The sequence below is a fragment of the Esox lucius genome, chromosome 20 (assembly GCF_011004845.1).
Source record: "Esox lucius isolate fEsoLuc1 chromosome 20, fEsoLuc1.pri, whole genome shotgun sequence".
Classification (NCBI taxonomy): Eukaryota; Metazoa; Chordata; class Actinopteri; order Esociformes; family Esocidae; genus Esox; species Esox lucius.
In genome coordinates, this window is record NC_047588.1 from 42,059,980 (window position 1) to 42,073,792 (window position 13,813).

Consider the following 13,813-nt stretch of genomic DNA (forward strand, 5'->3'; position numbering starts at 1 on the left):
ATCCCCACCCTCCATCCTCTCCTCCCTCCTCCTCCCCATCCCCACCCTCCATCCTCTCCTCCCTCCTCCTCCCCATCCCCACCCTCCATCCTCTCCTCCTCCTCCCCATCCCCACCATCCATCCTCTCCTCTTCATATCCCCTCCTCTCATCCCCTCCTCCCTACTCCTCCCCATCCCTTCCTCTCATCCTCTCCTCCCTCCTTTTCCCATCCCCACCCTCCATCCTCTCCTCCCTCCTCCTCCCATCCCCTCCATTCATCCTCTCCTCCCCTCCATTCATTCTCTCCTCCCTACTCCTCCCCATCCCCTCCTCATCCTCTCCTCCCTCCTCCTCCCCATCCCCTCCTCATCCTCTCATCCTCTCCTCCTTACTCCTCCCCATCCCCTCCTCTCATCCTCTCCTCCCTACTCCTCCCCATCCCCTCCTCTCATCCTCTCCTCCCTACTCCTCCCCATCCCCTCCTCTCATCCTCTCCTCCCTACTCCTCCCCATCCCCTCCTCTCATCCTCTCCTCCCTACTCCTCCCCATCCCCTCCTCTCATCCTCTCCTCCCTACTCCTCCCCATCCCCTCCTCTCATCCTCTCCTCCCTACTCCCCCCACCCCCTCCTCTCATCCTCTCCTCCCTCCTCCCCCCATCCCCTCCTCTCATCCTCTCCACCCTAATCCTCCCCATCCCTTTCTTCCATCATCCTCTCCTCCCTATCCCGTCCTTTCATCCTCCTCTCCCCTGTATCCTCCTCCCCATTACCTCCTTTCCTCCTCCACTCCATCTTCTTCCCCATCCCCTCCTTGGCTTCATTTGGACTAATTAAAAGCTGTTTAGACCCCTGCTAATTATCTGGCACCATCCCAGAGAGTTCGATGGTGGGATATCTCTAGTCTCTATCATCTCTGTCTCTCTAGTCTCTATCATCTCTGTCTCTCTAGTCTCTATCATCTCTGTCTCTCTAGTCTCTATCATCTCTGTCTCTCTAGTCTCTATCATCTCTGTCTCTCTAGTCTCTATCATCTCTGTCTCTCTAGTCTCTATCATCTCTGTCTCTCTAGTCTCTATCATCTCTGTCTCTCTAGTCTCTATCATCTCTGTCTCTCTAGTCTCTATCATCTCTGTCTCTCTAGGCTCTATCATCTCTGTCTCTCTAGTCTGTCATCTCTCTCTCTCTCTAGTCTCTCCATTATCTCTCTCTAGTCTCTCCATTATTTCTCTCTCTAGTCTCTCCATCATCTGTTTCTCTCTAGTCTCGCCATCATCTCTGTCTCTCTAGTCTCTCCATCATCTCTGTCTCTCTCCATTCTCTGTCATCTCTCTGTTTTGCTCTCCTCTCTCTCTGCTCCATCAGTCTCTTCTCTCCTCCTCTGTCCTCTATATTTCTCTTGTCCTCCTGGCCTTTGTCTCCAGACCTGGGGGGTTGTCATAATGGACACAGGATGACAAGAAGCACCTCCTAGATGGAGTGTGTCTTAATTCAAAGTCTCAGTCATTACCTAACATGGTTGAATGACCTAGTGAATCCTGCCTTAGAGCATGTTGTCACCATTACATTGACCACTGTGACCTTCTGTCTCCACGCGCACACGTGCGCACACGTGCGCACACATGCACACGTACACACAAGCACACGGACCCAGTTTGTGTGACTTGTCTCCAGTGAGGAATGTGGTATGTGTGTGTGTGTGTGTGTGTGTGCGTGCTACTCTGATCGGGGCCGGCTGTTAGATGAGGGGTTAGGGGTTAAAGGTCATGATGGAGATGACGAGTGAGGTGTGTTGGCTGGCTCTGTCTCCTGACTCCCGGGACTTCAGTCTAGCCCTCCAGTCTCCTTCAGACGTGCGCGCGTGCGGGCGTGCGTGCTTTAAGGATTCTTGAGGTACAGCTCTGCGTCGGTTGTCATGGACAGGAGGTCAGATGTCGAGGCCTGTGTGGAGAAAGAGGTGTTATCTATGCCCCTTTATTCCCATACACATGACAACCTTTTTATATTTGAATCCTATTTGTATGTGCATTTCATTTGTGGATTCAGATAAAGCATTTGGTGTGTGCGTGCGTGTGTGCCTAAGTGCATGTGTGCGTGTGTGCGTGTGCGCTGGAGCCGGAGACGTGCTGTCAGCAGTTTGACAGGGTTATTTCTGCTGTGAGGGCAAAACATTTGACTGGCTGTAGCCCAGTCTGGTGTTATTTCTTTGGCCTGTTGAAAGGTCTGATGTCGACTGAGAGGTGCTAGCTGTTGCTGAGATCTTCACAGATGGACACTTCTCTAGGAGGACTGGCTGGGGCACCTCGGAGTCTTCTCTCCCTGGGACTAGTCTGCTAAACATAGTTACAGATCTGTTGAGATGTTCAACTCCATTGCTGTCATGGTCAAACTTTGTTCAGGGCCTCAATGAAGAACAGACAAGACAATCAAACAAACTTTGTGTCATAGCTTCGAAACACGTCTTCTTAATAAATAATACACATCAATCTGTACATTATCCTACATGTCAACTTATACACTGGGATCATCTCTCAGGAGGATATCACAGAGATACAGTGGAGATAACAGGTCACAGGTCTGATATCTACAGGTCTGATATCTAGAGGTCTGATATCTAGAGGTCAGATATCTAGAGGTCAGATATCTAGAGGTCAGCTATCTAGAGGTCAGCTATCTAGAGGTCTGATATCTAGAGGTCTGATATCTAGAGGTCAGATATCTAGAGGTCAGATATCTAGAGGTCAGATATCTAGAGGTCAGATATCTAGAGGTCAGATATCTAGAGGTCAGATATCTAGAGGTCAGACATCTAGAGGTCAGACATCTAGAGGTCAGACATCTAGAGGTCAGACATCTAGAGGTCAGACATCTAGAGGTCAGACATCTAGAGGTCAGACATCTAGAGGTCAGACATCTACAGGTCTGATATCTACAGGTCTGATATTTTAAGGTCAGATGTACTTTTTCAGATGTACTTTTGCAGCTAGCTATTGATGTTGATCTTACGTCAGTAATAGTGAGGCTTTAACAGATCTTTTTCTGGAGTTAGCTGTTGGTGATGTTGATCATATTTCAGTAATAGTGAGGCTATAACAGATCTTTTTCTGGAGCTAGCTGTTGATTTTCACAGCTAAGAGAGATGGAGCCTTCCTGTTCATGGTTGTTTGATCAGGAGTTTTATGTTCAGCGAATGTTGGAACCTGCTGAGATATTTACACATTTGGGAGTAAAAAAAATTCAGGGACATTAAATGGCTCTAGCAAATGCTTTCTACTGATATACAGAGTTATATTTTAAGTGTTTTCATTCACTGATGTGTTATTATAAAATATCAGTTTATGGCTATGGAATATCCATTTGTGGCTCTAGAAGCTAGCGGTGACCAGAGAGAGGTTCTTCATGTTCTCCTTCTCCGTAGAAGAGTGTCTTCTCCATCGGCTCGACTCTGCTCCAAAACGGACCGGCTTTGATGCGAACAGTTAATTCATCCTGGTGGCTTTTTGCCAGATGGACATACGAATGCCTGTGTTACCAGTGCAGCTGATGGTGTTTCACAGAAGGCTCACAACACTCTTGCTTTTCAAATGGAAACGCTGCATACTTCCTCCCATCCATACATGACACTAATGAAGGCAGTCATCTCCCCTCAAATGAGCAGTGGCAGATGGGGCCAGAACAAAAACCTTTCGGTCATTTTCCTGGTGTCAGAAATTCTATTCAGTTCACTCAGTTTTGATTGAAGTGAGAAAACTGCTGAATAGTGTAGGGAATCATGTCATCTAAATCGCTTTTTTGTGTTCTAAAAATGCAATAATAAAAATATATAATCAATATTTTGTAAGCTGGCTTGCGTAGTGGAGGTGTGTAATCTGTGGAATAATGTAGTATTCTAAATGTATTATGAATGTGTGTTTCATTGAGAGTTAAATGCACCTAGATAATAGGAACAACAAAAACGTGTTTAGATTCTCTCTTTCACTAGGTTGTGCTGTGATAACCTCAGGAATGGGAAATGTTTATGTTGACCATTTGGTGTGGGGGTTCTGGTGGGGATGTGATCTGTGATTGGTAAACACGCCCTTCAAAGTATATCTGCTAGGAACCATCTTTACAGTGAGAACATTTTGGAACATTCAGTTGAAAAGGACAACTCTGCTGCATTATTCCAATAAATACTGAATGTATTTTCTTACTTGATTTGTGCGGATTCTCTATTATTTAATCATTATACGTAACTGCTAAATTCAGAGGGTAGAGATGGTTTTAATATGTTTTTTATGTAATTTAGCTAACCTCCACAAGGTGGAGCAAACCAGGCATGTCTCCTTTAACTGAACATGTCTGTCAGTGTCCAGTAACTGACCGTGAGTGGTTGTGACTCCTTCAGGACGGCCGTCTGCGTATGAACGACCAGCTGATCGCTGTGAACGGAGAGTCCCTCCTGGGCAAGTCCAACCATGAGGCCATGGAGACCCTCAGAAGATCCATGTCCATGGAGGGGAACTTAAGAGGCATGATCCAGCTGGTGGTTCTACGGGCCCTCGTCCAATCACAGGTTAGCGATGCACCTGGTCAAATCACAGGTTAGAGATGCACCTGGTCCAATCACAGGTTAGTGAAACAATTGGTCCAATTAAATTTTAGTAATACACCTTGTCCAATCACAGGTTAGTGAAACACCTTGTCCAATCACAGGTTAGTGAAACACCTTGTCCAATCACAGGTTAGTGAAACACCTTGTCCAATCACAGGTTAGTGAAACACCTTGTCCAATCACAGGTTAGTAATACACCTGGTCCAATCACAGGTTAGTAATACATCTAGTCCAATCACAGGTTAGTAATACATCTGGTCCAATCACAGATCAGTAATAGACCTGGTCCAATCACAGGTTAGTAATACAATCTGGTCCAATCACAGATTAGTAATGCATCTTGTCCAATCACAGGTCCAGTAAGTCAGGTTGTGAGGGATGTTTTGCGTTGAGTCAGGTCGTCGCCATGCTGTGGGGAGGATGAGATAGACTGTCACACTTGAGGTGAACATGGAGTTCTGTGTTTAAATCCCAAAATGTAATGTCAATAAAGGTATTAAAATACCACACACACGTGCGCCCTGGTTTGAGCCAGGCTTTGTTATGCATTTTTCATTCTGCTCATTCAGCACAACAACTGTATAAATATGGTTCTCTACTTCTGAGGACTGTATTGTGTTTGCTGTTATATCGCCCACTTTGTGTTTGTGTGTGTGTGTGTGTGTGTGCGCGTGTGCTGTTGTGTCGCCCACGCCTGAATATTAACTACATGTATTCAGGCAGCCTGAGATCAGCCAGCAGATGTAACACACACACAGTCATCTACCCGAGCTGCCTCACACCTTCCAACACATGGCAGCGGTCCTTAGAAATTCATGAACATATTTCTGTATTCTACTGTTGAAAAGAACAGCGCTTTCACTCCTTGACTGTCGTCACATTGGAATAGTTGTGAAACACGTTTATTTGATGCAGCACTCAGAGAACCACCCGTCCACCTGTCTTCACTGGTGTCCTCCGATCTGGGGTGGGGGGGTTGGTATCCAGACTGGCCCCGGCCTGTCCCTCCAGGACTTCAGCCAGGCCATGTGGTCCCCTCTCTACGACGCCCAGATCAGGAGATGCTCCACGCCTTCCCCACATGGCCCCAGAAAGGCTCCAGACTGCTCTGCACGTCCCCAACCATCCCCAACGGTTGGTCTGGACAAGGCAGCCATTTCCCCACGCCACGCTCAGTCTGCTGCCGCAGGGGGTTGATGAACCCCACATGCACCCCACGCTGAGTCCTGGTTACTGCCGGTCGTGGTGGTGAATGGCGGTCTGGGATGGGTAGGCACGGGTCTGTAGGGGCTGGGTGGGGGGGTCCGGGGTTTCATTGGGATTCCGGCGCTTATTGTTTCCATAAACTACAGATTCAAGTTCATTATGTTTTATGGGGCGTGTCCGACTGTGGAGGGGCGCGGGTTTGGGTCGCCATGGCAGCTGCAGGGATGAGGGAGCTGGGCGCGTCCACAGTGACAGGAGGACACTGACCTTCTCTTTGTACCGGATGTTATAGTCTCTGCATGTCTCTCTCCGTCTTCGCTGTCAGTTTAAAGGATTTCCTTGACATGGCAAACACATGTTTACATCGCTAAGCAGGGGGGGATCTTAAGGATGTTTGGCACTAGCCAGCTGGGGTAGTAGGCCAAAATGTTCTCTAGGCCAGGTTAAATGTTACTAGCCCTGTTTTTAACTCTATTTACAGAGTAATGAACAGCTAGTAGTTAATAAATGGATGTTTTTCTATATATTTTTCCAGTTTTCATGTTAAATTAGTCCGTGCACAATATTATATAACCGCTTAGAATGAGAGAACAGTTTTGCAAGTTACCTAAAAAATTGGAAGAAACTGCATTTTTAGGCTTGTAGCCTGCTTTGCTATAGGTTAAGCTGGTAGGTTAAAGAACGTGATATTATTACTGGTGGTATTTAATAGTGATCATGACAATTATGTATAAAACACACTAACAGGATGCAAATGTTCAGTTTACTGAACGCATCCCAACTGTTTTGGCATTAAACTAATTCTAAAATGATTGACGTGTTTAAAGATATTAAAATACTATGCAGATGTAAGCTACAGTAACCAAGGCTTAGCGAAGGTGCCGACTATTTCATAATAAGAGGGCTGATGACTCATTTTCTTAGTCACCGCATTTAAAACTCCCTCAAATAAATAAGCAAAAGTTCACTCGCCTGAGGGACTAGTGTTTCTAAAATTAGACTCGCCCGAAATGTAAACTACTCGCCTGAGGGACGAGTGGTTCTAAAATTAGACTCGCCCGAAATGTAAACTACTCGCCTGAGGGACGAGTGGTTCTAAAATTAGACTCGCCCGAAATGTAAACTACTCGCCTGAGGGACGAGTGGTTCTAAACTGAATACGCTTAATTTCCGGCCCTGTCGCCAAGGCAAGTAAACAAACGATGATGTGGGAATTACCGTGTGTTTCTCGTCAGATCTTTAGAGCTGTAGAAGAGGGCAGGATCTGTGGAGGTCACCATCACCCAGGAACACATTGTCTGGTCTGTTTATGGCCCAGGATGCTCCTGAGAAACCTGTTTGATGGGGAAATGTAATTATACAAATCCTTTTTCCATGCCAGCCTTTATTTGCTGATTGAAGTGTGTATAGAGTCTATTGGACAGTGTCTGTTCTGTAGCGACTCCTTTCACAGGGCCGGGGCTCGTCTGTAGTCCTTGACGGCTGTGTTGTTCAACAGACAGACTCTTGTTTGACTGTATGGAGGACGGCTGGGCGGAACATCAAAGAGGCCTACTCACGCTTCCCCAATCTGCCGAAAAATAGAAGAAAATGGTCTGACGGGGGAGATGGAGGGGAGGGGTTTGGGAGGAGGGAGGGAGGATAGTGGGACCCTAAAAGCCCTGGCGCAGGTTGGATTGAAGAGGCTTTTAGCAGATCACTGTTGGGGAGGGACAATTTAGTGGGGCTTAATTGAACTTGCCTTTCACAATGGAACAGAATGCACTACAACAGTTACAGAGCAGAGGACAGCCTGCATTTCTGGGTCTCCTGCCAGACCAGAGCTCAAAGGATTTCAATAAAATCAAAGGCTGTTTGGACCCAGGTCTTTGTGATGGCAGCCAGGGATCATGGAGAACCTCTTCCCCTCTCCTCTGGCCCTCTTCAGGGTCCTCTTCCCCTCTCTCCCGGCCCTCTTCAGGGTCCTCTTCCCAGGAGACTACCCTCTCCCCTGGCCCTTTTCAGATCCGGCCTGGAGTGAAATGCTGTTATTCCGTTGCCAGATCTCATCACATCTTTTTCTCATTGTCCCCTCTCTGTCAGTCTCCTGGTTCCCCAGCTCTTTTCCCTCATCCACCGCCGGCTAAAAACCCCTGTTTAAATCTGATTATCACCGAGTGTCTTGATGATGGAATCTGTCCCAGGGAGAAAGCTCCTGAAGTGTCTCACCCGAGACCCCTGGGGACCCTCTTCTCCGCCACCCCAGGCCCAGTGGAGAGGACGCTGGCCCGGTTGGGGTGGCTCGCCGTGGGGGGTCGCATGGAATCTGCCAGGAGTCTTTGTCTTTAGCGGCAGGTTGAAATCCCCTCGTTGTCTTGTGGTTAAGCCGCATTAAGTTAAGCCTGAGGACATGGCTGTGCCCCGGGGACTGGGGAGAGGAGTCATCCCGACTGTGGAGGGATGATGGACATGGAGGAGACTGTAGTGAGGATCCCCAGGGGGCCGTGGGAAACCGAGTCTCTCTTGTCCTCTCCTGTCCCTCCGTCCAGCACCCCCCCCCCCCCACCCAAACTCCCCTCCACACTCACCCCCACACTCACTCCAACCCTACTTGTTTCCTCGGCTGTGGGTCGAGGTACTCAGAGGGTCTCACCTTTTCATCTCAATCTGTGGAGGGGATGTGGGAGGCTGGGATGGGACAGGGGATTGAACACTTTTAATCTCCTTAAATAATCTGGTAAAGTTCTGTCAGTACAAACTCTCAGCCCTTAGCTTTCAGCTCTTAGTTCTCAGTCCTTAGTTCCCAACCCTTAGTTCTCAGCCCTATCTCTCCACCCTAGTTTTCAGCCCTAGTTCTCAGCCCTTTCTCTCCATCCTAGTTTTCAGCCGTAGTTTTCAGCCCTATCTCTCCACCCTAGTTTTCAGACCTATCTCTCCACCCTAGTTTTCAGCCCTAGTTCTCAGCCCTATCTCTCCACCCTAGTTTTCAGCCCTAGTTCTCAGCCCTATCTCTCCACCCTAGTTTTCAGCCCTAGTTCTCAGCCCTATCTCTCCACCCTAGTTTTCAGCCCTAGTTTTCAGCCCTTTCTCTCCACCCTAGTTTTCAGCCCTAGTTCTCAGCCCTATCTCTCCACCCTAGTTTTCAGCCCTATCTCTCCACCCTAGTTTTCAGCCCTAGTTCTCAGCCCTATCTCTCCACCCTAGTTTTCAGCCCTAGTTCTCAGCCCTATCTCTCCACCCTAGTTTTCAGCCCTAGTTCTCAGCCCTATCTCTCCACCCTAGTTTTCAGCCCTAGTTCTCAGCCCTATCTCTCCACCCTAGTTTTCAGCCCTAGTTCTCAGCCCTATCTCTCCACCCTAGTTTTCAGCCCTAGTTCTCAGCCCTATCTCTCCACCCTAGTTTTCAGCCCTAGTTCTCAGCCCTATCTCTCCACCCTAGTTTTCAGCCCTATCTCTCCACCCTAGTTTTCAGCTCTAGTTCTCAGCCCTATCTCTCCACCCTAGTTTTCAGCCCTAGTTCTCAGCCCTATCTCTCCGCCCTAGCTCTCATCCCTAGTTTTCAGCCCTAACTCTCATCTGTCAGCTGGCTGTCTTTGTGCAAACATGAGAAAAATTGGGAAAGGGTTCTTACTGGTTTCAGCTTTTCATTTCAACATCATCTTCATAATTCACCACCACCTGATCCTCTGTGTCACATTCTGCACTCTGGGTTATTCAGGGACAGGAAGAGACTGGAGTGTTATGTTTAGTGTCTCTCTTCGCTCTGCTACTCTCGATCCTCTGTCTCTCTTCCTCAACCTCTGTCTTTCCATCTCTCTCCTTCTTTCCCTCTCTCCTTCTATTACTCCAGCCATTTGCTGCTGTTTGAGAGGAAGGTTAAGAGTAGTTACGGCCATTAGGAAGTGTAAAAAACAATCTTTCTTGAAAGGTATTTTCTGTGAAATTTTTGTTGCTTGATAGAAATGACGGATCGACTTTAGCCATACCTTCTTTTCAGTCTGCGGGTGTTTTAACATGTTCTAGTGGAGTATGTCATGATCCATAGGTACAGTGAGGTAAAACAGTATTTGATCCCCTGCTGATTTTGTACATTTGCCCACTGACAAAGATATTATCAGTCTATAATTGTAATGGTATGTTTGTTGTAACAGTGAGAGACAGAATAACAACAAAAAAATCTAGGAAAACGCATGTAAAAAATGTATTTGCATTTTAATGAGTGACATAATTATTCGACCCCTCTGCAAAACAAGACTTAGTACTTGGTGGCAAAACCCTTGTTGGCCATCACAGAGGTCTGACGTTTCTTGTTATTGTCCACCAGGTTTGCACACATCTCAGGAGGGATTTTGTCCCACTCCTCTTTGCAGATCTTCTCCAAGTCATTAAGGTTTCGAGGCTGATGTTTGGCAACTCGAACCTTCAGCTCCCTCCACAAATTTTCTATGGAATTAAGGTCTGGAGACTGGCTAGGCCACTCCAGGACCTTAATGTGCTTCTTCTTGAGCTGCTCCTTTGTTGCCTTGGCCGTGTGTTTTGGGTAATTGTCATGCTGGAATACCCATCCACAACCCATTTTCAATGACCTGGCTGAGGAAAGGAGGTTCTCACCCAAGATTTGACGGTACATGGCATCGTCCATCATCCCTTCGATGCGGTGAAGTTGTCCTGTCCCCTGAGCTGAAAAACACCCCCAAAGCATAATGTTTCCACCTCCATGTTTGAAGGTGGGGATGGTGTTATTGGGGTCATAGGCAGCATTCCTCCTCCTCCAAACACGGCGAGTTGAGTTAATGCCAAATAGCTTGATTTTGGACTCATCTGACCACAACACTTTCACCCAGTTCTCCTTTGAATTATTCAGATGTTCATTGGCAAACTTCAAGCGGGCCTGTACATGTGCTTTCTTGAGCAGGGGGACCTTGCGGGCGCTGCAGGATTTCAGTCCTTCACGGCGTAGTGTGTTACCAATTGTTTTCTTGGTGACTATGGTCCCAACTGCCTTGAGATCATTGACAAGATCCTTTTGTGTAGTTCTGGGCTGTTTCCTCACCGTTCTCATGATCATTGCAACTCCATGAGGTGAGATCTTGCATGGAGCCCCAGACAGAGGGAGATTGACCGTTCTTTTGTCTTCCATTTGCGAATAATCACACCAACTGTTGTCACCTTCTCACCAAGCTGCTTGGGGATGGTCTTGTAGCCCATTCCAGCCTTGTGTAGGTCTACAGTCTTGTCCCTGACATCCTTGGACAGCTCTTTGGTTTTGGCCATGGTGGAGAGTTTGGAATCTAATTGATTGATTGCTTCTGTGGACAGGTGTCTTTTATACTGGGAGCCAGAAATCTTTTTGATTGAGAGGGGATCAAAAGAGTTTTTCTGGAAATTTTTGTTAATCAGTCTCTCACAGTTCATATAAACCTACCATAAATATTGTGGTAGCAAACGTAAAAAATCAGCAGGGGATCAAAAAATGTATTCCCTCACTTTAGGTCATTCTACTGGTGTTTAGTATTTCTCCATAGGTCGGTTATTCTACTGGTGTTTAGTATTTCTCCGTAGGTTGGTCATTTTACTGGTGTTTAGTATTTCTCCACAGGTTGGTCATTATACTGGTGTTTAGTATTTATCCATAGGTTGGTCATTCTACTGGTGTTTAGGATTTTTCTCCATAGGTGGGTTTTTTACTGGTGTTTAGTATTTCTCCGTAGGTTGGTCATTCTACTGGTGTTTAGTATTTCTCCACAGGTTGGTCATTATACTGGTGTTTAGTATTTCTCCATAGGTTGGTTATTCTACTGGTGTTTAGTATTTCTCCGTAGGTTGGTTATTCTACTGGTGTTTAGTATTTCTCCACAGGTTGGTCATTATACTGGTGTTTAGTATTTATCCATAGGTTGGTCATTATACTGGTGTTTAGTATTTTTCTCCATAGGTTGGTTATTTTACTGGTGTTTAGTATTTCTCCGTAGGTTGGTCATTCTACTGGTGTTTAGTATTTCTCCACAGGTTGGTCATTATACTGGTGTTTAGTATTTCTCCACAGGTTGGTCATTCTACTGGTGTTTAGTATTTTTCTCCATAGGTTGGTCATTCTACTGATGTTTAGTATTTCTCCATAGGTTGGTCATTCTACTGGTGTTTAGTATTTCTCCATAGGTTGGTCATTCTACTGGTGTTTAGTATTTCTCCATAGGTTGGTCATTCTACTGGTGTTTAGTATTTCTCCATAGGTTGGTCATTCTGCCAGCGTCTTCCAAGCCAGCCTTTCCTAGTTGGGGATGATTCATCTGGAGATTCTGCTGGTGTTGCACCTCTCTCTCTCTCTCGCTCCCTCTCTCTCTCTCTCTCTCTTTTTACCCCTTTCTCCCATCCTTATTACAATCCTCTCCTCTGTTCCAGTTTCTGTTCATTTTCATTGGCGCTCCCACATTCTCAGACATCCATTCCCTTTGTGAAAGTGCAAGTGGAGCATTGCTCAGCATTGCTCAGTGTTGCTGTGCTCTTTCGGAAGGGAAAAAGGCCAAATGGACGAGTTAGCTGGGTAGTAGTTCTGCATTGATCCTCCTTTAATCTCATTCAGGCCATGTCACTGTCTTTCTGTGTTCTCCTGGCAACGTGGGAGGCAGACGGGCAGCATCCTGGTGCTTTTCCCTGTCCCACTTGCCCAGCCCCGGGTTCTGAACACAATCACATTTAAAGGCTGTTCAACTTCATTGTATCTCTTTCTTGGTTAGCAGCGTTTCTGATGTTTCTCCTGGTTCATTCTCTCATGCATAGTAATGTTGTTAGTCACCTCTCTGGTGGGAGAAGTCATCAGTGTTTGTTGAATATTCCAGGAGGGCATGCTCCAAATCAGGAGGAAGAGGTGCTCACTAAAGAGGCAGCAGAACCACCTCCTCATCTGCAGAAGTCTGTCCAGTCCTTGTTGGGTCGGGTCCGCCCATGTCACAGGCCACAGAGGACCTGGTTATTTTATCTGTCGCTTTCAGTTAGGACTTGTTTTTGGAAGTATTCTTGCCACTGTCAAGCCTTGTGAAATGACTATTCCAGATGTTTCACCTCCTTCTCCGGGTGTCGTTCAGAGGGTGCAAGTTCTGGAAGCCAGAAAATGGAGATCGCCTGCAAAGTTTAAGAATAACAAACACAACTCCTGTACGGAAAACAGAATCACATCACTGTGTCTCTCTCTGTCTGTCTGGAGAGGTTTCAGCCCGGACTGAACCAGAGACAGCAGGCTCTGTCTGAAATGGACCCTTATAACGAGGACTTGCACGGTGAGGAGGTCCCAGGCGCGTTTCTAGAGTCGCGGTTCTGAACTGATGGGTCACTCTTCACATTAGAACAGTTCATTGAAGAAATACAGGTTGAGTTTCAACATTAATGCTAATTGAATTCTGTACTCTCATCTCCCCACCTCTAAGGCAACAAGTCATCTCCAGTCACTGTATTCCTAGTTGTCTTTATCGCTGCGTGTTTTAGCCATGCTGTTTACCCGTGACCTTGTCTGGACACTTCGTCAGTAATATGGCAACATGCAATTATTTACAACATAAAAGGTATAAATTGTTGTTCCCTTTTCCCTAATTAGTGGACTTCAGTGGAGCAGCGCTCGGGGTTGGTGGCCATTTTGGATGTCAAAAACGGTACAATTCTTCCCCTGCATTGAATAAGGAAGTGAATTACCATTGGTTCCCGTGGAAACGGATTGGACACTAAATCAGTAAATGTGTCCGAGGTGCTCAGATCTCTCAGACCACCAACTGGGCCACTAATCAGAGACAATTAATGCTCGCACTCATTCACTCACACCCGCTGACAGGTGGACTAATCAGCAGAATGAAGCCACTTCCATAATCAGAAACCATTTTATTCTCCCATTTATCCCCGTTTCCCCTGAACGTTGGTGGATATTTATTGTTTTGGGATATTTTTTTTTTATTAATTTGGACCTTTTTTCCTGATAACGCTGATTCGGATGTGTTGTGAAACTGTTGGTTTGAGTCACGCTTTGTTAAGATGATTTAGTTACTTAGTTACTCAGCTGGTGTTTCTG

At 46.5% G+C, this 13,813-nt stretch overlaps 1 protein-coding gene across 3 annotated transcripts in view; it reads left to right on the forward strand.

Annotated features, from left to right (window-relative positions):
• The window catches only part of pard3bb (par-3 family cell polarity regulator beta b), a 332,127-nt gene that overhangs the window by 145,734 nt on the left and 172,580 nt on the right, over nt 1-13,813 (forward strand). For all 3 annotated transcript variants that reach the window (XM_029115967.2, XM_034288552.1, XM_034288553.1), the window contains one exon: nt 4,367-4,534. In XM_029115967.2, the coding sequence (XP_028971800.2) occupies nt 4,367-4,534 (168 nt within the window). The remainder of the gene's footprint in view (nt 1-4,366; nt 4,535-13,813) is intronic.